This window comes from Sapajus apella, unplaced genomic scaffold, assembly GCF_009761245.1.
Source record: "Sapajus apella isolate SASKATOON/1434 unplaced genomic scaffold, GSC_monkey_1.0 scaffold4, whole genome shotgun sequence".
NCBI classification, from domain to species: domain Eukaryota; kingdom Metazoa; phylum Chordata; class Mammalia; order Primates; family Cebidae; genus Sapajus; species Sapajus apella.
Window position 1 is genome coordinate 41,900,123 of NW_022436944.1, and position 24,751 is coordinate 41,924,873.

Here is a 24,751-nt window from a genome sequence, read left to right on the forward strand (position 1 = left end):
TAATTCTAAAATGTTCTTTCATTTTAACATTTCTATGTCTAAGTGTGGGCTAGAGGTTTCCAAAAGAGCTACTGGATCATAAAATGAGTTGTGAGCGTCAGTATTTTCTTATTTGGGTTCCCTTATTTACCCAAAATGACAGTTAGTGAGAAAGTCACAGTAGGAAACAGGTCAAATATATTACTTGCAAAGCCTCATCTCATTATAATTAGGCTGATTACATAAAGGATATTTATATATAAATGTATAGATGTGTTTGTGTGTGTGTGTGTGTGTGTGTGTAATGTATATTATGCCTTGATCTTTAATAAGATGAACAATTAACATATGCATAAATCAAATATCTTTGGAATGATAGATACGAAAGCCATTTACCACATTGCTTGCCACTTAAGAGAGAACTAAGTTGCAGGGGAAGAGCAGTGAGAAAATCGTTTTGTTCTCTTTACATTTTGAATCACAGGAGAACGTGCTACCTACTCAAAGAGTAAACAAGGATTAAATAAGGTAAATATTCATGCATTGTACATTTGTTTAGCCTTTTGTTTCTAAGTCTGGATATTGTATATTGAAGTATTTTGTGCTTTGAGGTCATTATAATAAGTACATTTGACTTTGACAAACTTTCCATTTTGTAGAAAGCTGTAGGACTCAGCAAACATGCTTAGATATTTGCTTCAGTGTGAAACATATAATGAAAGAAGACTTCATAAGCAGATGTTTCTTAAGAGGCTTCTGTTATACAAATATGACACAGTTAATGAACAGAACTAGAGAGCAATTTGCTACATCTGTCTTCAAAGGACAAGGAAGTTAGCAATCAATATCATATTAATTATAGCATTTTTCACCTGAAAACTTTCCACGTATCTACCTACCACTTGTGTTTAAGACACGCTTCTCTTTTTTTTTTTTTTACTTAAAACTTCACCCTTGCTGCTCACCTATTTTAGTGATAGCAGCAGTTGTATAAACTTAGTAAGAGAAGTTATAAATGTGTCAACTGAATTTAATTAATATCTCTTTGAACAAAACAAATGCAAGTGTGCCTAACTGCTGTTTCTATAACGCCAATCACTGGCTGAGGGATAGAAGGCATTTCCATAGCTGGAGCAGGTAATAAAATACAAAGCCATAGAAGAAAGCAGAATTCAAGAATAATTTTTCAAAGGAAAGAAGAAAAGGATGCCAATTCCATTTTAAAGATGAAGGAAACAAGGATCCTGAAGGGTATATATCCAAAGATAATAAAAACTTGACATTGAAACCTTGTCTTGGGTTTTGTATTTTTACCTATAATATTATAAGTGCACATTTAAGCTAAAGTTCTAGAATAACCTCTACATGTTAAGCACGTTCAATGCTGTCTTAGAATCCTACAATGCCTCACCAATATTTTTTCACTATGACAGCCCTTCTGGACCCACATAAAATGGTTGATGAATACTCTACAGAACTGATTTGTAAGTACATTCATCGGGCAACCACTGGGATTTTTACATCACTATCCTTTCATATAACCGGAGTAAACAAACACAAGAGCCAACCTAAAATTACAGTTGCAAATTAAGGAGATGACTCAAGTCTATGCTTGCTTTGCTTTCCTAATAAGTGATTAAATTAATAATTTGTTAGATGGAAGTAAGTTATCTAATGGATAAACAGTGAGTGCTTACAATATTTCTTTCTTATTGACACACTTCCATCAATTACACTTCTTATGGTACAAATGTTAAGGCTGTATCTCATCTATCAATTATCTGTTATGTGTTTTTCCTGTCTATTTATCTATATCTATCTATTACCTATCTACCTAAATATCTATCTATTCCACTCTACTTATTCATTCAAAAAGTGTGTGTTGAGTCTTTCCTATGTTTCATGTTCTATAATATGGTTACCTTAATAAAAAATACACATATGGTATTTATCTCAGATTCCAAAGCAAACCTAACCTCTCCTTCCTTTGAACTCAGGTAGCATTTACTTGTAAAGAACTTTAAGCATTTTGGTTCTTTATAGAATGATTTAACTACTCCACCTCATTTTCAACAAATGAAGCAAACTCTAGAGAGTACCTGCCTGCATAGAGTACACTGTTTAATCTATTAACATCTAGATGTTTTTCTACTACCTGATAGAAGATAATGTTTAAAGGAGTACTAATCAACGATGTCAACTTCATAGATAAAAACAACAATTCTTCCTCCTCCTTCTCCTGTCTTTCCTCATCCTCCTCCTTCTTCTCCTCCTCCTCCCCATCCTGCTTCTAATCCTCTTCTTCTTTCTCACTGTTATTATTGTTGTTGTCATAATTCTAGTGTCTACTATAGGTCAGACACAGTATCAGTGCTTAATAAATGCCCAGTAATTGAACCAGTAAAAGAATGATTACCTCCTCTCCCTCCTCATACCCCTCATTATATTTGTTAATGTTATATTTTTAACAGATGCTTTAAAATGCAGTTATTTTAAGTAGGCACATTTTTCAATACATAGAATTATTGAGTGGGACTCAAAAGTTTGTAAAAGGAAGAAATTATTGAATGAATTAATACATGAAAAATACATTTTTGGATTTTCCTCAGCAACATTTTTGAGATCATGACACACATACAAGCTTTAAACATCTCACAGAAAAAATGTTGGCCTTTAATCAGTTGAAATGCAAGTGATGGCCGGGCGCGGTGGCTCAAGCCTATAGTCCCAGCACTTTGGGAGGCCGAGGCGGGTGGATCACGAGGTCAAGAGATCGAGACCATCCTGGTCAACATGGTGAAAACCCGTCTCTACTAAAAATACAAAAAATTAGCTGGGCATGGTGGTGCATGCCTGTAATCCCAGCTACTCAGGAGGCTGAGACAGGAGAATTGCCTGAACCCAGGAGGCAGAGGTTGCGGTGAGCCAAGATCACACCATTGCACTCCAGCCTGGGTAACATGAGTGAAACTCCGAAAAAAAAAAAAAAAAAAAAAAAAAAAGAAATGCAAGTGATATCTGGCATGTAGTAAGCATTCAATAAATAGCTGTTGCAACCAAAGTCCTGAACAACGTTATACTACAAGGAAGGCTCATAGTATTTATGGAAGCTAAAATACAACCACACAATGATCATTCTTGATAGACAGCTGTACCTATAGATAATTCAAATTTCCCCCATCTGTCCTTTTCCCGACACCCTGCCACAAAACACCAGAAGGTAAGTTCCATAGCTGTAGGAACTTAGTCTGCTAGTTTCACTAATGAATCCTCAGGGCCTAGCACATAGTAGGTATTCAATAAATTTTTATTAAATAAATTTTTAAAAACCCCATTCTTTGGGAGTATAAAGATTGTTCAATGTATTTTATCTTTTTCCTGCCTTTCCTCTGCTCTGCCTATGTATGTGCGAAATCTCAGGTCCCTCCTTCGAACTTTTGACTCAGAATCTGCACTTTTAACACAATTACCTGTGATTCATAGGAAAAGCACTGCTATAAGTCACATAAATTCCATTTTTCTGTCCTCCAATGGATAAAACTCAACGTGCTGATCAAAACCGAACTTCACAGTACCCTCAAGTTTCCAGCAGCTGGTCCTTCGTAGAACTAGGAAGAGCCAGAGTGGAGTCAGCTACTAGGACTTGATCTCTTTCTCTGTCTCTCTCTCTGTACCCCCCTCTCTTCCCTCCCTCTTGTCTTTGCTCTTTCTCCTTGCTTTGGTGATAAAATCATATTATACAGAGGAGCAGCAAAGGGTCTAATTTCCTATGCTAATTTACTTTTTTAATGTTAAAGACCATTAGCCAAAGCTAGGTAAAGCAAAAAGAGTTATCCTCTTTTATTGCTATTTTTTCTGCGTCTTTACTTTTTATGTGACCTCCTCACTCTTCCTTGTGCATCTCCTAGAAGGCAGAAGAAGTAAGTATTTACTGAGTATCTGGCATCTGAAGGCACAGAAAGTCAGTTTTCCTCATTTAATTTTTATACCAACTAGAAATACAGCCATGGGGAGGGGGCCACGGAATCATGCTCAGCCAGTCCTCATGAACACATTCTCCAAAAGTAGTACTTTCTCAATGACATTCTAAACGTTTATTATTGTCACAACTATGAGTTAGAATATGAAGAAAATATGTTAGAGAAATAGAGAACAAAAGGGAAGTGGTGAGACCCTGGGAGAAATCTGTCATAAAATGTGGCCATTTTTTTCATGATTACCTTCTGTTTTGAACAACATCCCAAAGTCTTGCCCAAGTCCATTCTCCTTCAATCTCCAGCATTTTTAAAACCAGCTGTACCTCTGATAACAAACCTAAGAGTCTGGGTTTTTAAATTATTTAGTTATTTTATTGTATAGGACACTGGGGCTCTGATAGATTTAGCCTTTGTCCACAGTTACAGAGACAAAATCCAGGTTTTCTGATTCCGCATAGTACTTTCCATTCCATCGCTGGCATTTCCATTCTATTCCTGGCCACCCCCACTTTACATCCCAGGGACTGGAAGCCTGAGGCTAAAATGCCCATGGATCCCTGCTGACAGTGCCCAGGTATATTAGATGCCACTAAAGAGAGGCATTTCACAGATTTAGATGGAAGTAACTGGGATTGCTGAGTGTCCTGTGTCTCCAACTCCACGACCCCATGAAACTGAACAGAAAAAAATGAGAGCTAACAACAGTCTTCTGTGATCTCTATTTTTTAGTACCCAAAGGTTTTGTTGCACCTAAATCCTATATTAAATTATTTCCTGTTTGAATGCCTAGAATAATTTCTATTGTCTTCACCCAGCCCTCACTAAGACAACCACATAGCTGTTCACTCCTGTACTCAAGCTAACATTCTGTGCTGTACATCTTTCTGTATAAACGTACTTTATTTACAAAAATTTCCTATTTGTCAACTTCTCCTTTACAAACTGAATTGTTTTCCTGGCAGAGGTCATAATATAATCTGTTATCAGTGTTTCTGGCACATAATGATGCCAGAACAACTGGCAGCTGCTGAATAACTAGCAGTTGACTGAATGAACTAAGTTCAAGCCCACTTCTAATATTTCTTTCCTAAACATCATCTATCTACTCCCATGACAGTTTCCTTTCGAGAGGTAGAAATTCAGAATGGGATCGCTGGGATCAGAATATTTTTAAGTCCTGAAACTCTAATGTCTTAAGAGATTAAAGGGCAGGGTGGGAAATACATGAGGTATTCAAGGAAAGCTTTATTTTGTGTGAAAGCTACTGGAATATCAAGAGATACATTTCTAGGGAATAGCTTCTGTTGTGACTCCTTAAAAGTTGGCTTTGAGGAGATGAAGGGATCCTGATAGTCTATTGAATGTCTTCATCTATACCCATAACTCAGCTCTGATTCTACATCTATTTCCTTTCCCTTCTAACTGTACTTACTTTTACAGAAGTTTCATTATTATTGCTGATTCATATCCAAACCTCATGGTTTATGCTCTTATGGAAGTTAATAATCAGAGATGCCCACTTATATTTTTATACATTTTATAAGTATACCTTTAAATTTTTTCTTTTATGTTTCTGCCAACTCTATCCTAAATAGATAGATGCTTTCATAATCATATCTGCAGGGGAAGAATATAATATAGTCTCTGATCAGCAGGCAGAGATCTCTGTTCATTATGGACTTTGCTTTATAAAGATCATATGGGTAAAAGTTTTTGGGTAGCAGAGTGGTTCATCACTTTCTTGTCAAAGAAGGGATAGCTATGTTGTGGATCTAGGTAAGAGGGACTGCTGACAGCCTTGCAAAATTTGTGTGTCCTAAGCATGGCACAGAAAAAACTGAGATCCAGGTGCCTAAAGGGCCATGCTAGCCAGGTGCTGAGTGTCTCATGAATGCCTATGTGGATAAATAACTTGATGATAGGAGGAAGTCTCCCACCAAAGTCTTATAACCTGTTAGATAATTGTTAGAGTCCAGAACCTTAACATACCCTTACACAAAATTAGAGTAGATTTTCCTCCAGCCTGATGAAATTGGCTCTCTTGAATGAGAAACAAAGTCAATTTATGACCATAAAAATTATGTTTTATACATACTGAAATTTTGGATTGAGATTCACATCTGTTGTAAAATCAAGAACTCAGACTTACTGAAGGAGAAGCTCTATGCCCTCATTCTGAGTCAAAAGCCACCAGATTATGGGCTTTCCAACAGTTCACTTTGGTTGGAAGCAAGAAATGGCTTAATCCTTGACTGGCTATATCCTGACCAGCACTGGAAGGGAATAATCAAGGAAAAAGCAATAGTTGGAGTAACTGAGGCCTCTTGGTTTAAGTAGAATAAATATCAACACAAGTTAAAATCCATGATAGAGGAAAAAGAATTAAGTCAAACTTTTGCAATCAGTTAGCCAATGAACTGCTACTTTCAGAACCAGAAGAGTTTACAAGCTACTTATGAACATGCTGCTTATCACTCAAATAGTGCTTGTTACATACCAAGCCCCATTCTAAATGATTTAGCCCACACAATCCTTACCATAGGCCTATCATATTATTAATGAGGCATTTTATATTATTAATCCCATTATATGGATGAAAACATGATGGCATATGGAAGTTTTGTGACCTATCCAAGGTCATATCGATGGTAAGAGGCAGTTCTGAGATTTGAACTTAAGCAGTGTAGCTACAGAGTTCAGCTTGACCATCACACAACACTGCCTTTGCCCGTGAAAACAACCCCACAAATCTCGGAATGGTATAACCCCCCCCACCCCCAGTGAAGAGACTATCAGGCCCACACCTTTTATTTTAAAGATGAGGAAATAGCAGCAAAGACGGTAAAGAGATTTTCTCAGGGTCATGTAGCTCAACACATCACTCATCTTTGTTTTATGATAAATGATATTCATTGTCAATCAAATTAATCACTTTGTTATTAATGTTTCCCAAGAGACAAATCAAAAGTTTTAAATCCAGCCTTTTATGGCCTTCCAGGAATTTTACTTAAAATGCTCTGAAGCTGACATGGGACCTGAGTGACGGGATGCCAAGTGGTCTCGGAGGCCAGGAAAAGCACCTTGATGGGTAATCCCCTGGGTGTCTCGGAAACAAGGCTGTGCCAGGAAACCACTTAACAGAAGAGCAGGCAAGAAATCAGGGAAAAGGAACCCAAGGACTTCAGTGTAGTAATTTAGGAATATATGCTGACCAAGGTTTTCTCTACTCTTAATGAAATACCTAGGATTAGAAACCTGTGTTTTGTAAATGTGATCTTTATGTTGCTTTATTTATGAAATATCAATTTCAAAACAAGATTCCTATGGAAAATTAGTCTCCCCACAAAAAGCAAAGGATCATTTTGATTCTCCCTTGCCTATTAGAAAGGACTAACATATAACTGTACTGACTCATTGGCATGTCCGAAGTCCACATGACAAAGTACTGTTAAAGAAAATAAGACCCACTGCTATCTCCTGAAGAATTATTTGATTGTGGGCAGAATATATATATTTTAAAATCCATCACGGGGACAAGATACTGCACCAAGGAAGCTGTATTATTTAGATCACCGGACATTTAGTGACCTCTCATCTTAATCCTTTCTGCTTTGGCTGTGCTGACATGTCCTGTCACTGATAAGCTCAGACTTGCCTTATTACAACCACTGTTCTTATCTGAAGGCTGAATCAGATAATATTTAAAAAAACGTCACTTACTTGCTTCTAACCTTTTCAACCCTTATATCAATTTTCATCCTAAGAATGCTCTTCCTGATTGCAGAAAAAAAGAACATATCATGATGAAAATGATGCATCTGTCAACTTACAAAGACATCTTAAAGATGAAAATAGAGGCAAGAAAGTAATTGAACCTGTGCTGAGAGGCTGCTGACAAAGCCCAAAGAAACAAAGAAATATGAGAGTTAACTTGGGCAACAGTGGCACATGCTAAAACTCTTGCTCCCAGAGCCGTGATCTGTTTTAGGTTAATGGTGGGAAGAAAGTGCTGTATGCCTGAAACAAATTGTTACTGTTATTACTAAGGTCCTATTTATTAAGTTAGAAAAACTTAACAGATTTGGAAATTAAAGTTAGAAGAAACACGTTTTTAATTTTTAAAATATCTACTGAAATTCTGATGTTCTCTCCAATAAATAGATTGTTTCAATTTGGATATATTCCTGCACACCTATAGAATTGTTGCTGTTGCCCAGAGGACACTGGAGTGAAGACACCAACTCATGACCAACCCAATCGGATCAAATCTCTTTTGATTTTCCTTGAAGGAGCCTGGTTCTGTGGATTTTACCTAACCAGGTAAACAACTAACTTGACTGTGGCTTCCAGACAAACCGAGCAACGAACAACACAGCAAAATGCAGGCGGTGACCAAAGCTCCCCAGGCTCCTAAGGTTTTCTAACACCTTCCACTCAGGCAAAGACAAATTTGGCAGGTACTTACCGCATTGAAATTGGGGAAGAGGTTGACTGCAGCTGCAGTGTCAAGAGGAAAGGGAAGAAATGGTTTAATATCCAGCGATGGTTGCAAAGGAGGGGCTGGTGGACGGACAAGGGCCGGGAGAGCAGGACTCTGGCATGTACCACCTGTGAAGACCAGAGCAAAGGGAGCAATCAGGGACACCACGCATGGAAAAAAACACCAAAGTTGCTTTTGAGACAAAAAGGCCAGCTTTGTGGGTCACTGGAAAAAACAAGACATGGACTCTTTTGACCTCAACTGGGAACTGGCCAATAAGCAGATTTGCCATTAGGCAGAGGGAGCAAGTTGAACTGCTCCATTTTCCTTTGATTATAACTATCTGGTTATGTAAGTAATAGTCAACATTTCAAATGCCCCAACCTGTCTTTATTTCTCCTTCTTAGAGCTCCAGATTGGGCCAGTCACAAATCTGCAACTAAGATCTCTGGTTTCTAAAGAAAAACCTCTTCATCACACACCCATCCCTCTTTGAAAACTAAACCACTCACAATATGCATCAAGTCTGAGTGATTATTTTACAGAACTGCTCTTTTCTATCACATCCAAAACTCTGGCAGCAAGATGACATGAACCTGGCACATAAAAGAAATTTAACCTCAAACCCAGGCAGCTGTACCTTGCTGCTGTAGCAATTGAAGGATTAAAAACCAGCAAAACCAGTGCTATGATGTCTGAACTGTTCAGCAGCCCTGTAGCTCTGAGTATTCAACAACTCCCTGTCTCCTTCCCAGTCATGAGTAGGTGGAATTTAGATGGCCACTGATGAGCAGGCAGTGAGAATATTATGCCAACAAAGACATCCCCTTTGCCTACCAGCAGGCAGCCAGCGTTTTGCAAGACAGCATGCACCTTTGTCCTCTAAGGACTCCACCGCACTCAGGAGCTGGAAGGATGGACGCCCATCCTCAGTGTTCAGTCCCCCATATTTTGGTAACATTCCAGAACATCAATTTGCTGTTAATTAAAGGCTGTTTGAATCCTAGGAAACTGTTAAAATATGCCAACATTCTTCTAATCTGAGATGCAAGCAACAGACTGTAAAAACCTGCTGGTGAGAATCCAAGAAGCATTAGGAAAACAAAATGCAGTGGGATTTTTTTCTCTCTAACAGTAAAGAATTCTAGGAGTCATGCTTGTGCCACTTACTTGCCTGCCATCTCATTTTTAAAAACAAAGTAGAGTGAGTCTCCTTGTATAAATTACCTTTACAAATTTCACAACAAACTCTCTGGCCAACTGCACAGAGAACATCATCTTGCCCTCAATCAGTTATCTGTGCACAAAATTAACGTTCTGAAAATGATTCCCCAATGATAAATCCAACCCTATGGGGCCATAGAGGATCTGCTAACAAGGTAGATGACTTAGTACCTATAACAGAAGCAATCAGCACAGGATTTAATTAGCCATACACAAGAACCATCAGCTCTCCTGCTCCCCGGTATAAAATCAGCTGGAGCCAAATTAGGAAAAACAGTATTTTCCCCACTGCCTTACCTTCCTTCTTGAAATAATAATAGCATGACCAACAATAGCAAAGTTAATAACTGAAGTTTGTAATCAGTAAACTAATTTTCAAAGTAGTACAAGGCAGGAAATAAAGGACAGATGTGAAAACAAATAGAGATAACAACAAAATATAACAAGTCTACATTCACCAGAGCACACTATAAACTTAGTTTACCGTCCACTTGGTAGCGTATTGAGTGTGAGTGTGTGACAGCGTTTAAAGAGGGCATCCATAAAACTTTGGTGGCAGACCTGTCATGAGTTTAGTGTTGTTAAAACTTTCTCTTTTAATAAAAAATTTAAAAACTAAAATAAATTTGTGGTTGGTATTTCCTTTAAAAACTCAGAAGTAAGGCCGGGCATGGTGGCTCATGCCTGTAATCCCAGTATTTTGGGAGGTCAAGGTGGATGGATCACTTGAGGTCAGGAGTTTGAGACCAGCCTGGCTAACATGGTAAAACTCTGTCTCTACTAAAAATACAAAAATTAGCTGGCATGGTGGCACATGCCTGTCATCCCAGCTACTTGGGAGGCTGAGGCAGAAGAATTACTTGAACCCAGGAGGCAGAGATTGCAGTGAGCCGGGATCACACTACTGCATTTCAGCCTGGGTGAATGAGAAAGACTCTGTTTCAAAAATAAAAACTCAGAAGTAAAGTAAATTTTGGTTGAAATCAGTGGTGTGGTGAAATTTAATAAATAATTTTAAATTACTTTCATTTTTGTTGTTTTTGTTGTTCTGAGACAGGGTCTCACTCTGTTGCCGAGGCTGGAGTGCTGTGGCACCATCATGGCTCACTGCAGCCTCAACCTCCTTCGCTTAGGTGATCTTCTCACCTCAGCCTCCTGAGGAGGTGGGACTACAGACATATGCCATCATGCCCACCTAGTTTTTGTATTTTTAGTAGAGATGGTATTTTGCCATTTGCCCAGGCTAGTCTCAAACTCCTGAGCTCAAGCAATGCACTCACCTCGGCCTCCCGAAGTGCTGGGGTTACAGGTGTGAGCCACCATGCCTGGCCCTAAATTACTTTCGTGTCACACATCATTCTTTGCAAAGGATATTCACGTACATTCACCTTGTTTGGTTCTAAGATTTCAGAAATTAGGTAAGGGCTAACATAACATCATGTAGAGAGAAAAATATGTTGATAAACTCTTCAGCTATTTACCTTGCTTCCACAGAAAATTCCATGCTTATAAGAAAGCAATTTAACAAGAATATATTCTACAACTGTTTCATTTTAAATCCTCCTCTGATTTAGGTTATCCAAAGAAGTTAAGGAATAGCTCAAGCTGATATTTTATCTAGCACAATGAGGGGCATAAATAATAAAAATATGTCCATTTTATTATCAGGTAAATTTAATTTCCCCTTCTCTCTTTTAGGATATATATTTCATTTACATTTACATAAACAGTTCAAGGCCCTCTCTCAATGTTGCAACTGGAGTTTCCTTCCTAGGGGATTAAAAAATAAACATCAAAAAGAGTCATAAACACTTCAGAAAGTTCGAGAAAATATTTAAGCTCATCTCTTCTCACCTGTTGGAAGAGAGCAAGCTATAAGATTGTAGGAAAGCAGAGGACACGTGGCTACATATTTTAGACTATTTGCTATGCAAATACAGGTGTAGTGGATGCTGTAGGTCTGATTCCCAGACCCCCGTCATCACCAAGGCACTCCTCTCAGCTGCTTGGAGTGCTGGTGGCTGATGCCTGAGAGCCTCTTTACAAATTGCCCTGGGCCAAAGGGAGCTGCCTCACCCAAGGTGACCCTCCTAAGTAGAGGATTTGATAGCCCCTGCAATGACTGATTCATGCAGGAGTTTACTGGCTTTGCCCTCTTGCCTCAAGGCAAGAAAACTCTGAAGCTCTATTTTACCTCCAAAGTTCTTCATGGCATCTAGGGTAGCCTGAGGCCTCTGATGTGACTACATCACAATCCAGCTCCTTCCTCTTCCCAATCCTATGTTCCTTACTCCTCACAAATGATGCTCCCATGAGCGCTCCCCAGTAAAGTCTCAAAGTTCACTTTCAGAATAACCTGATCTGTGACATCAGGATACAGCAATTCAGGAGTTTAAGTAAAATGTAAAATTGCTTTATTCTAGAATAAATGCTTGCCCCCAAACCTATAGCCCTAATATTGAGGCACAAAATTGAAGCTACCTCTTAAAAATTATCTGTGATTATTTAAAAGATTCCTGCTTTTAAAATCTGGAATAGTCCTAAAATATTTTACTTGCACCAATCTGTAATTGCTCAGCAACAAGAATACTATTTGCAAATAGTGCAAAATCAAAACTGGCAAATATAGTATGTTTCATCTGTAAAGCAAATTAAAATATTCTCTTTGAGAAAATAGCTATTTCATTTTCCCATATTTAAATAGAAACTATTGCATTTAAGATATGAATACATGTTTATTATTATTTTACTTATCACAAAATTATCTTGATAACTATAAACATGAAAATATATAATAAACTTGTAGACCTTTCTATAGGTGAGAAAGTTTTGTTATTAATGTTTACCAACCATGTCACTTTATTCATTGGAATGTCACACTTCTGGGAATATTAATATTCTTAATTTGAGGCAGGTCTTTTAAAGCCTCTGTGGAGTAGGGTCAGAAAAATACATAAACTCTATTTCTAGTACCACATATTTCATAGCCTATGCTATTTTGTTACACAGTTTTAACAAATCAGTCTGATTTCAGAGAAGTTACTATCTCTCAATACTAAATTTGTTATGTGACATTAAAGTCAACAAATGAAAAAAACATTTATTAGTACAGAATAGTAATTAATGCTGAATGAGGTATTGAATAATTAAGGTAAATTAAGTGATTAATGTTCACAAAATTCTTCTCCCTCGTTTTCTGATGATTTTGTTAGTGTATGTTTAGAATTTAAGTTGCAAAAAGTGAACTATAAAATCAACATATTGGCTGGGTGCAGTGGCTCATGCCTGTAATCCCAGCACTTTGGGAGGCCGAGGCAGGCAGATCATGAGGTCAAGAGATCGAGACCATCCTGGCCATGGTGAAGCCCCATCTCTACTAAAAATACAAAAATTAGCTGGGCGTGGTGGCACGCACCTGTGGTCCCAGCTGCTGGGGAGGCTGAGGCTGGAGAATCTCTTGAACCCAGGAGGCAGAGGTTGCAGTGAATAGAGATTGTGCCACTGCACTCCAGCCTGGCGACGGAGCAAGACTCCCTCTCAAAAAAAAAAAGAATCAACATATTAAATATTGCTTTGGTCAATTCGTAAGATTCACAAAAGTATTAACTTGTGAAATTGAAAAACAAAAAAACAGAACCAGAGTAACTAATTCTTAGGTATTTGTCAATGGAGACTGAGAAAGTAAGACAAATTCATTTCAAAAATTTGCATTTTTGAATAGCAAATTAATATGTAAACTTAGACATGTTTATTTTGATAATTCATACACATAAATAGGAACTCTAAGCTAGAGGCTGTCAGTTGAAACTTATTGTATTAGATAATATATGTAAAGTGCCCTAACACAGTGCCTGGCCAACTCGCTCTCACTACATGATAAATACATTTTATAATGAACCAAAGAACTTGCAAAGCAGCTGCTTAGGCCTTCTGAAAGCAGTCAATCAAGATAATTTTAAAGCTAACTTCATTTTTTTTCTCTTTGCTTATCTTGACTGTTTCAGAAGAATGATCACAATAAGAGGTTACCATGTAAATTGATATAATGAAATACTTTATGAGAGTGAAGAAGTGTTCTTTCCATAATACAGTCTTCTAACCTTGAACTCCTGCGCTCAATCCTTTCCGTGTTCGCCTGTCATAGACATCCTGCCTGACAACTTCATCTTAATCTTAACCTTAATCTACTACTTAATCTTCCATTTCCCCAGGTGACAAAATTGAAGTTCAAAATGGTTAGGGATTGCCACTGTTAAATATCGATGTCAGTGGAGAATTTTGTTCATCATTTATATATATATAGATGTATAGATAGATAGATAGATAGATATAGATATAGTGTGTGTGTATATATCAATCTGCATGTATAGAAAACAGCAGAAATATCTAATTTCCTGATAGGAAAAATAATTTCTACAGTATCTTTAGTATCTTTTTCCTTCATCATCAACTTACATGTATTGAAATATATATATTTATATTAAAATATATATCCACTTATTTCTATTGAAATATATATATATATATACACATACCTATATTGAACTTATGTGTATTTCAATAAGCTATGATTACATTACTAAACTCCTCCAAAGGTTCACATATAGCAGGAAATCATATAAAGCATTTTATATAATATTAGATCCTAAGTAGTTATTTAATAAGCAACTAATTTGGTATAGGTGGAAAATTATTCAAATCCATTTTCAAATATTTCAGTTAGAATTTGCTATGTCCATGGGGCAAGAGAAGGACTCACTATAGGAATTCAGGGGTCTGTGTGATAGGGGGCATAAAAACTTTAGATCTGATACTACAAATAAGAAGTAGAAAATAAATAATGGCATAAAGGCTGAGAAATAAAAATGAAATCCTAAGTCCCCCAACTGACTGAACGAACCCCCACTGGCCAAGGAAAACCCAAAGAAACCGTGAAAACTGAGTTCTTAGCTGTACAGGGATGGGAGATGGACATGCCTACTTATACCCCCTGCCTCACTAACAGCAATTAGCCTTTCTTTCCTATGGGCTAACCAGAAACCAACCCTTTCAACCAGACAACTGATGCTACTCCTCCCTTCTGCAGTTTCCACAAAACAATGGACCAGTATTCTTTCTGGGGACCAGACCACTGATGGCAGGGTGGTTCTGGCCAGGCAAGGGAGAATAAGCAGTGAAGGTTTTTGTGTCTTCTGCTACCCTATCTGACATCAGAGGGCTCCGACTTCACCCTTGGATCGTGCTAACATTGCCATTTTTTGAACACAGGTCCCATGGAGAAGCATAAAGTCCAGTTGTGCATGTACATCTTTCTACTTTCATAAATATTCATGACTCCTTCTATAGCTTATTAAGCATGTATTTGGCCACCTCTTTCAGCCTAAATTCCTGTTCCCTTCATCCCTCCCTTGAAGTGTCTGTTTCTGCTTTTGGCCTGAAGCTATGCTTCCCAGCCTGTCAGAATGACCAGCCTGCAGGCTGCAAACATTTACGAAAAATAAAGCTCTCCTTTCCAAATGTAAAAGTCTCATCATTCTTCAGTTAAAAAAGCAAAACTTGATTCAACCAAAATGTTGGCCATGGAGTGCTATAGTTAATGGAATTGGCCAGCCAAGGTGGGGGTAAATCTAGAGAATATAGATAATTTAATATATCTATTCATTAATTGGCATGGATTAGCCTTCTATCCTCTTAATTCCTTTAAAACACACAATTCTGCCAGGTATCTTTTATAATATCCAATTTATAAAATCAAAAGCCAAGCCTCTAGGAAGCAAAATATCTTACCAGTTTCTATCTTACCAGAAAGAAACTGAGAAACTCTAATGATTTTTAATGCACTGATGCAAATAGCTTTTGAACTAAAACAACAATAATAAAGACAAAACAAAATAATAATTAAAAAAAATACCTAACAGAATCATTTTGTCAAATTAGGTCCCAGGCATAACTTGTTAAAGCCAGCAATCTTATGAGAGGTTTTTATTAATGGAAGGTTTTTATTAAAAAGGAAGGAAGGGAGGGAGGGAAGAAGGGAGGAAGGGAGGGAAGATTGCCAATATTCTGAATATCGGATATTGCCAGTTGCCAATATCCTGAATCAAGTCTCCATTAGAGGGAAGGAGGGAGGGAGGGAAGGAGGAAGAAAGACCACATTCTTTGTAAAGAAACATTCAGTATTTATCCCTGATTTTTATCCCTAGCACGCGACCCTGCCTTATATTTGAAGAAGAATCCAGAAAGACATGAATATCATATCAAATGTGTTTCAAAACTCCTCAAATTTATATTCTTTAACATTTACTTGCCAAATCAGATAAATAAATATGTGTTTGTCACATTCCCTTGCAAGGCTGCCTCTCAAATACTCAAGGTTGTTGGTTGGATATAACAATGGGCAATTTTCCTGTTGGGATTATTTGTCTTTGTGTAGGAAAATTATATGTTTACTATGTTTCCTTAAACCTCAGTCATCCAAGCTCCATCTAATTCCCACATCTGTCCTCAACAGGATGCTATAACTGGAAACATATTTTGAGATAAAATGTGAATTTAGTATGATTTGGTAACCATTTTTCTTTTGTTGTTGTTGTAGCTGCCCGCCCCCCTCCCACTCTTGGATTGCTGATTCACTGACTAGGTTTCAGAAAGTTGATCCAGTACTTGCCTCCTTAAGATAAAGCTCCTCGTTGGCCTAAAGTGAACTGGCCTTACCAGGTCAACTCAAATGTTGAAACAAGGTCTAGTTGGCAGCCCTAATCCACACAGGATGGTGACTGGTGTCTCATACATCCTGCTTTTGACCGCAGAGAGAAATGAGGTGAGAATGGGAATATGAGTCAGGGCAACTGGAGCACCATTTTGGACATAATGATTCAAAAACATTTGCCCATGTCAATGGTCAGTGATTCAATCTTTTCCCATGAAAGAAATCATGGGAAAAGGGTTTTCCCCTTGTTCAAATTATCTATTCATTTTCAGTTGCGGTATTTAAATATTCCAGTAAGTCACCTCAACACACTTGGAAGGAAGCTAGGCAAGAAGCACTAACAGTATTTTATCTGTCACTGTCATTAAATGCCATGACCAAAATTAAAACACTGATATTATCCAATTGCCAATATCCTGAATCAAGTCTCCACTAGAAGAAAAATGGGATCTCTCGATTATTTAACTAACTTTTATGACAATTTCTGGTGTCTGGAAAATACTAGAGAAAAAATATATTAGGAGTATCAAGCAAGGAGTTTTAAACATTTAACCCCAAATATCCCTCTATACTGTAGCACCTCTGTCAGATAGATAGTGAATAATTCAGGGCAGGTGCCTGCTTTACAGGAAATCAAAAGATTTTGCCTGGAAAATTCCTCTCAAGTTCATTGCTAGTGATGTAGAATATAAAATCACAAAATTTCCCTCAAGAAAAATTTCTTAAAATTTAATTTCATACCACCAATCATGACTAATAAAAGAGATATTCTAATGCTGAGATGTCTAATATGGTGGTCGTTAACATGTGTGACTATTTTAAATTTAAATTAATTAAAATTAATAAATTTTTTAAAAATCAGTTCTCAATCCCACTAGCTGCATTTCAAATGTTTGAGAGCCACATGTGGCTAGAGGCTTCTGTATTGTACACTGCAGATAAAAAACACTTCCATTCTCAAGAAGGTGGTATTGGACATTACATCTCCAGCACAAAACAATGTTTCCAAGCAGCAAATAATTTACAGATGATATGCTTGATACAGTCTGTTTCAGAATGAATTGCTGATGGAAGAGAAACTGTTGCTTTCTCCTGGGTCCTTCGACTTTTTAGATTGAGGAAAGGCATTTTCTCAGAGTCAAATGTGGTCACTGTCAGAAGCCAGTCACTGTTGGGATCATGCCAGATAGGAATAGTTGTCCCTTTCTAGAGATGACAATGGCAATCAATGAATCTTCACATGTAAGCAATGATGATAATACTCAAAGAACAACCTAAATTTTAAAAAAGTTAATTATTTCTATTTCTAGGTCCTTGTTGGGGAGGATAGCAAGGGCAGAGATGCCAGATGTAGGTGATGGGGAGGAAGGCAGCAAATCACACTGCCACTTGTGTACCTATGCAACAATCTTGCATGTTCTTCACATGTACCCCAAAACCGAAAATGCAATGAAATAAATGGGAAAAAAAAGTCAAACTTAAAAAAAAAGTTAATTATTAAATAAATACTAGTGAGTAATGTGTGCTATAGATAAAAACAATACCACATTTATGAACCAAGCATCCTTAAAGGAGGCAGTCGTAGGGCAATTGGGTGTTTATTAATATCTGATAACCCTTGAAAGTATAGTCACAAAGTTTTCATTTCTGCTAACAAACTGTGTCAAAACCTAGTCTCATTAATGGTCCAGTGTTTAAATGAAGCTAATGTAGGCAGTTGAACTTGCCTTACTACATCTGTCTCTCAGGGAAATTTCACTCATGATATCTAGGCTTTGGTCATCTCCCTCTTTAAAAAGAAAAAATGATGCTAAAGTCTTGTCACATGGTGTTGTGTATTTATGATCTGTATCCTTTAATTGGGACTTGTCTGCATGAACTTGTCTGTGCCAGTGGGGCTGGGCAAAATTGAGAGACTGTTTGGAAAAGGAAAGCATAGTCAACACTGTCTCAGGCTGCAGAAGGATCAAGTAAGATGGTAATGTCTGATAGATTTAATGTCATGGAGATTTTTAGTGACCTTTGTGAGCCATTTAAGTACAGTCATTTATGTGGGTCATCTAAAGAGAAGCCACTTTTGAGGAGGGTAAGGAATGAGTGAGGGTATCATAATGGAAACTAATGGAGACACTTCTGAAAGTTTTTACTAGGAAGGAAAAGTAGAGTGGGACACTATAGACATGGGTAAATAAGTTTTATAGGTATAGAAAGGAACAGATTCAATCTAGAGTATCTAATAAAACTTGCTTTGGGAATGTCATATTTCAACTAGCAATTTAGACCCCAAAATGTGAATTATAAAATGTAAATTATAACCCCTGGTAGCATAGTAACTGATGTAATTTGTGTTATCTAAGTTACATCCCACCCAACGTGCTCTTGAAACCTACATCAACATATGGCCAAAAAACGAATCATCTATTCCTGGTGCAGGAAGCAGCTCAAGCATGAGTTCCTCTATTAAGTATTTCCTGGACATCTCTGTAGAAAGATCACTCCCTGGTGCCTTGCTGTGCCATGCACAAGCTTCCATCTAGCCAACATTACTAGAATTACTTGATTCTGTGTCTGTCTTTCTATATGAGGATGCCGTTTGTTAAGAATGTCTATTTCATTCTTCCTTGACTTCTATATATTAGGAGATTCCTGGTATCTATTAAGTGACTTGTGTATCTGTTTTAGAAATGGATGGATGGATGGATGAAAAAATGGGTGAGCAAACAAATGAATAAATGAAGTTGAATCATCACAGCCTGCTGAGATATTGTACCCCTTTTTTTTCGTGTCCAAATTAACAGTGGTGTACATTTACAAACCAGTAACTTCTCTGAAGAACTAGAAAAGAGAAGGGGGTTAAACTAGTAGAGTTTTTCGAGTGCACTGCTCAAAGATGAGAAACATTTCATTATAGATTTTTAGTGCAATTAAGCTCCCATTATTGTTTCCTTCAGAAAAATAAATAGCCCAAACACTCTAAGTCCCAGGCTTTTTATTTTATTAACATCTTTTTCTCTATATGTTTCTTAAACATGGATTTCATTTTCAGGTGTAAATTTATGCTATTTCATAAACAACTCTCCTTGATTCCAGGGGCATAAAAGCAAGTTATTTCTACTTCCATACACTGGGTACTGTACTGGGTCCTCTCTGTACGCTAGCTCCCTTGATCATTTAATAGTCTTGTGAATAAAGAAATGGAGTAATAGTAAAGTTAAGACAATTACTCAAGTTCGTGCAGTTAGTAAGTGGTAGAGCCAGGATTTGTCAATAAACATTCTGCTTCCAGAGTGTAGCTTCTTATATCTGCATTTTATTCAGAGATTGCCATTTTTTTTTTTTTTTATGAAAGGTGGTAGAGAAAAAAATGTATAAATAAAAAGCTAGTTTCAGGCCGGGCGCAGTGGCTCAGGCCTGTAATCCCAGCACTTTGGGAGGCTGAGGTGGGCGGATCACAAGGTCAGGAGTTTGAGACCAGCCCAGACAACACAGTGAAAACCCGTCTCTACTAAAAACACAAAAAAGAACAAAAAAACAAACAAACAAAAAAAACATAGCTGGGCATGGTGGTGGGTACCTGCAATAATTTCAGCTACTTAGAAGGCTGAGGCAGGAGAATGGCTTGAACCTGGGTGACAGAGGTTGCCGTGAGCCAAGATCGTGCCACTGCACTCCAGTCCTGGCAACAAAGCAAGATTCTGTGTGTGTGTGTGTATATATATATATATATATATATATATATATTAAAAAAGCTAGTTTCAATTAAACTTTGCCAAACAGATCAAATATTTGTAAGGCACAGGATTATCCAAGAAGTAATTTCCCATGAATCTTACCTCCACAAGTTTATAATGTTTATAATCCAGTATATTATAGACTATGCACATATTGAATCTACTACATAACCGTGTGTTTGTCCATAGGTGTTAGATTTTTATTCTTTTCATATCAATTCATTGATTCAGTTATCCCTTTTATTATGCCTGCACAGTCTAGAAGAACAAAGTAGAAACTAGGTTTGCATTCAACATAACTCTAATTACGTAATGATGACAGCTCTAAGAGCATTCACTTGATTATGAACGTTTTCACTCAATGTTCCATTGTGATAATTTCCACATTTTAATCTAATTTTACTTCATAAAAACCATGGCACAAAATTCCTAAGAAATATAACTGTTGTTGGCCTGTCACTATCACCATCATCAAATTAAATGAAACATACTAAGAACAGTGAATACCACACTGTCAGTGTTTTAAGGGCCTATATTTAGCACCTCTCTAGCATTTGCAGTATCCATTAGCTTCCAAGGTTTAGGAACTCTGAGTTCTTGGATTCCATTGCTTCGGTGAATGTTCTTACAAACTCTATAATACCAAAAAGATATTCTGATTTCAATTTCCTCAAGAACATTCCCTGGGGAGCTGACTTGTGCTCTGTTTAGTCTCGGCTTCAATGTGATTGTTTCTTCTGGCAGGTTATGCTTAAAACAAACCTTACTTTATATTTTCTTTTAATTTTGATACATTTAGTCTTTGGAGAAGATGTAAAATCAGTTCCTAATGAAATTGTGGAAATTGTGAAACCCTGAAAAGGATTTACTTTAAATGGAAGAGAAATAAAATGCTTATTAAGTGATCACCAGCAAGAAGATCCACACAATCATATTTTATTTTTATAAGGAGTTCTGTTCCTTTGAGCATATATTATGATCTAGGTTCTTTGCTAGATAAGTTTACATACATTATTTGTATAAACAATGAAGATATCCTTATTTTCATTTTACAGGTGAAGAAAAGGTTTAGCAAGATCATCCTATTCAAGAGCTAGGTAGAATTAGAAACCAAATAGGGCTAGTTTCAAAGCCCATATTTATTTATTTGTAGCTATATTATATATCTCTCTCTTTCAAATATGTACCAAGTCCTCATTTCCACCGAATTGAAAGAACAATTGATAGGAACAGAAACTGCCTCTAGGAAAGGACCTACATTTTCATATTCAAATGGCTAGGAGGCAGCAGATATAGGATCCACAAATCCAGAAAGAAAGACAAACTGCTTATAGCCCCAGGTAGAAGAAAGTCCTCATATCAGGGTTAAGGAGCTATCACCAATGCAACACAAAACGAAAGGGACTTCTATGTTATGACATTATGATAAAAAAAAAGACATCATAAAATAGTGTAGTTAAACACAAGGATTAAAGTTAAACTACCATGAAAAGGAGGCAAATAATCAGTGGGACTTGTCATTGGTGGGGGCCATGTCAGTGGAGATAATGAGCATTCAAGGCTAAATATGAGACAATTTTTGGGAGGGTACCTGGGCTCTGAGAATCTCAGCACTGACTGGAAGTCCAAGATCGGAGGCCAAGGTTAATGAGAAAACACAGGTTTTTCTGGTTGACAACAACATGTTCTCACCCTCTTGTGAACTGCAGCCTAAATACACAAATCTGGAATTTGGCATGAGGCACAAACACATCTTGACTTGTACGACTAATTCCCATACAGTTTACTCAACTCAGAATGTGTCAGAATTAACTAACTAATGCAGAATGCCTCAGAAATTGCATCTGATTTTTCTTTGACTGCAAATTTATTAGAAGTTCATGTTTTTACTATTCCTTAGAATTTGGGAGTCCAGAAAAACACAGGCCTAAATAAATTTCTAAGAGAAAAATTTAATTTAGCAATTAGAGTAAAATATTCTGGTAACAAAATTGTATTCTGCTGGTGTGTGGTAGATCGTATAGACAGAATTATTTAAAGCAGTCCCATTTCAAATAATAATAAACAGTATAATAATAATAATCACTATAAATTTTTGAGTAGTTTATACATATATAGGCTTTTAATTTTTACAGTGATTCTGTTATCTCTTAATAATTTAGTTGTTTTAGTTGTGGAAACTGGGAAATCTATGAAATTAAGTACTCTGCAGTAGCTAATTCAAGCTATGCATACATAGGTTGATTGATTTTAATATTTGCTCTTTGTAAAAATCGTAATATCTCTATTGTTCCCATAATCCAAGTATAAGAATCCATTATACCACTCCCCTCTGTCGTACTCAGGGCATATATGATTCATTAATTACATTTCTAGTTGGCCTCAGAATCCTCCTTAACAAAACATACCAGTATCTAATCCAGTTAATCACAGTTTGCTATCCCCAACACAAACACTCCACATTAGGGCACCCTAAACTTTATTCCCAGTGATCATCAATCAGGCTAAAACATGCACAGAAATCCTAAGTTTTGGAAGACAGAAAGTAGAATAATGCTGACAATTTCCTTATACCAAGTCCTTTGGCTAAGTGTCCAGCCTTCTTTTGGTTAGAATCCAGTGAGAGGATTAAAAAGGACATCTGATTTGTCTGTCAAATATTGCCCAGGTCATGAAGATAACTTGAGACCTACATTTGTACCTCAATAAATGGGAGACTTTCATTCCTGGACATTCTGCAAAAGTCTATGTTGGCCTGGCAAATCTACTTCCTGTGATTCCCTCATGATTCCAACCTGATTGAATGCCTTGAGATTACAGCGCTCTCCCATAGCTATTCTTCCTTGTCGGTATGTCTTAGACAGGAGTTGGTGGAGTGACCCAATCACTGTAAACCCAAACGTTCTGTAGAAAACACAACAACAAATAACCCTAAAAGAAAGCTGGAGAAAGGGCTCTGATCACAGCCTCAGAGAACTGGAGTTAGCCCCTTCAAATTCATGGGCCTGTTTGACTGAAATTGTAAAGATTATTTTGTGCTTTTGAAAGGACATTAATCCCAAAGGAAGAACAAACAGAATGAGTCAAATTGCTTTGAGCAGGCATGCCTGCTGAGAGAGGAGAGAAATTCTGTAAGAAGCACGGCTTCTGAAATTGGCCCTGCATTTTCCTGAATGATTCTGATCTGTGTTGCATACAGTTTTCAAAAGTCATTATGCCTTCCAAGGGCTAAATATTTGCTTCCCATGTTATCAATGTCATTATGACCTTTTCTCGCCTATTTATACAATTTAATGTCCTCCTTATAAGTGAAGATAAGAAAACTACTTTTTAAAATTTTGTAAATTTATGTTGTTCTTCAACTGTTCTCTGCCCTTCAAGGTTCAGCTGAAAGGCCCTGCCAACCCTGCCCTGCCAACCCTGCCCTGCCCCCCAACCCCATCCACTTAGCATGATAGCCAATTTTCTCTTTTGCAGACTTTCTACAGAGTATTCTAAGTGCTTAAGAACACAGGCTCTGTCACTGGAAACCTGCATCCAAATTCCAGCGTTTTCATGTCCAAAGGAAATTAACAGCTATTTCGGTCTTCCTTCTATAAAGTTCCAGGATTTCTGTAAGGCTTACAGTGAGAAGTACTTAATAGAATAAAAACTAAATTACGGTAACTACCCTTAATGTCTTTTTTACTCATTATTATTTTATCCAAATGACATGAAATAATGGAATGTATTTTATTAAATTTAGTTTTATTAGCATTATTGTTTAAATCATTGATCAGCATGTCTCTTATGGTTCTTACATTTTGTTTACTAGTAATTTGATTCTGGGTTAAGCTTTTGAAGGGGAATATCCATGGGATTCTCTTAATTTTTTTCTATGGTGTCTAATAAAGGGTTTTGAAAATTATAGGCACCCAAGTGCTTTTGAGTGAATAAATACACGAATGAATGAATGAACAAGACATTGTTGTTTTGGAAGCTAATCCAGGGAGAAGAAATGAAAATGCCAAACTATATTTGATGTCACTAATACTATTAAGCAGGTTTTCAATGTGCTCTTTGTGAAGTGGCAGGTATAGGAAACAATATTGAAAAGAGAGAGAAATAACAAAAAGGAAGGGATGGAAGGAAGGAGGTCTGGAGGAAGGGAGACTAAGAGGGAGACAATTTGGAGGAATAATCATATCCAAGTGACTCACTTGACCTCCACAGAACTGTTAATGAGACAGCCTGTAGGTAGCACCAAAAATGCCCCCAAGTCATCCTGTATGCAAATACCCACTCTTAAATGATCTCTTGGTACTGCACAGAAGTATTCGTCTTTTAAATTAGATAGTGATCAACCAAGAGTGTGGCATTATCTGACAAAATATTGTATGAGAGAGACTAGCTCTGTGCCTAATACCTAGTAGGTACTCAAAATATGATAGCCGACTTGGAATCTGGGACGTGAATATTTAATATTATTTATGGTCAGTGGAAAAAATAGAGTCACACCAATTCTCTTCCTCCCTTTTCAGTGTCTTCTCTGTTCGTTACCTGTTCTGTCATCTCTTCTCTCTTGGTTACTCTCATCTTTCATTCCTCTCAGATTTACTTCTTGGCTCACTCGTTCTTTCTCACAAACATTCATCAAATATTTATTAGTTAT

The 24,751-nt window shown here is 37.1% G+C and overlaps 1 protein-coding gene across 4 annotated transcripts in view; it reads right to left on the reverse strand.

The window, feature by feature from the left end:
* ZNF385D (zinc finger protein 385D) overlaps positions 1-24,751 on the reverse strand; it is a 711,674-nt gene that overhangs the window by 249,864 nt on the left and 437,059 nt on the right. For all 4 annotated transcript variants that reach the window (XM_032259519.1, XM_032259525.1, XM_032259511.1 and 1 more), the window contains exon 2: positions 8,422-8,564. In XM_032259519.1, the coding sequence (XP_032115410.1) occupies positions 8,422-8,564 (143 nt within the window). The remainder of the gene's footprint in view (positions 1-8,421; positions 8,565-24,751) is intronic.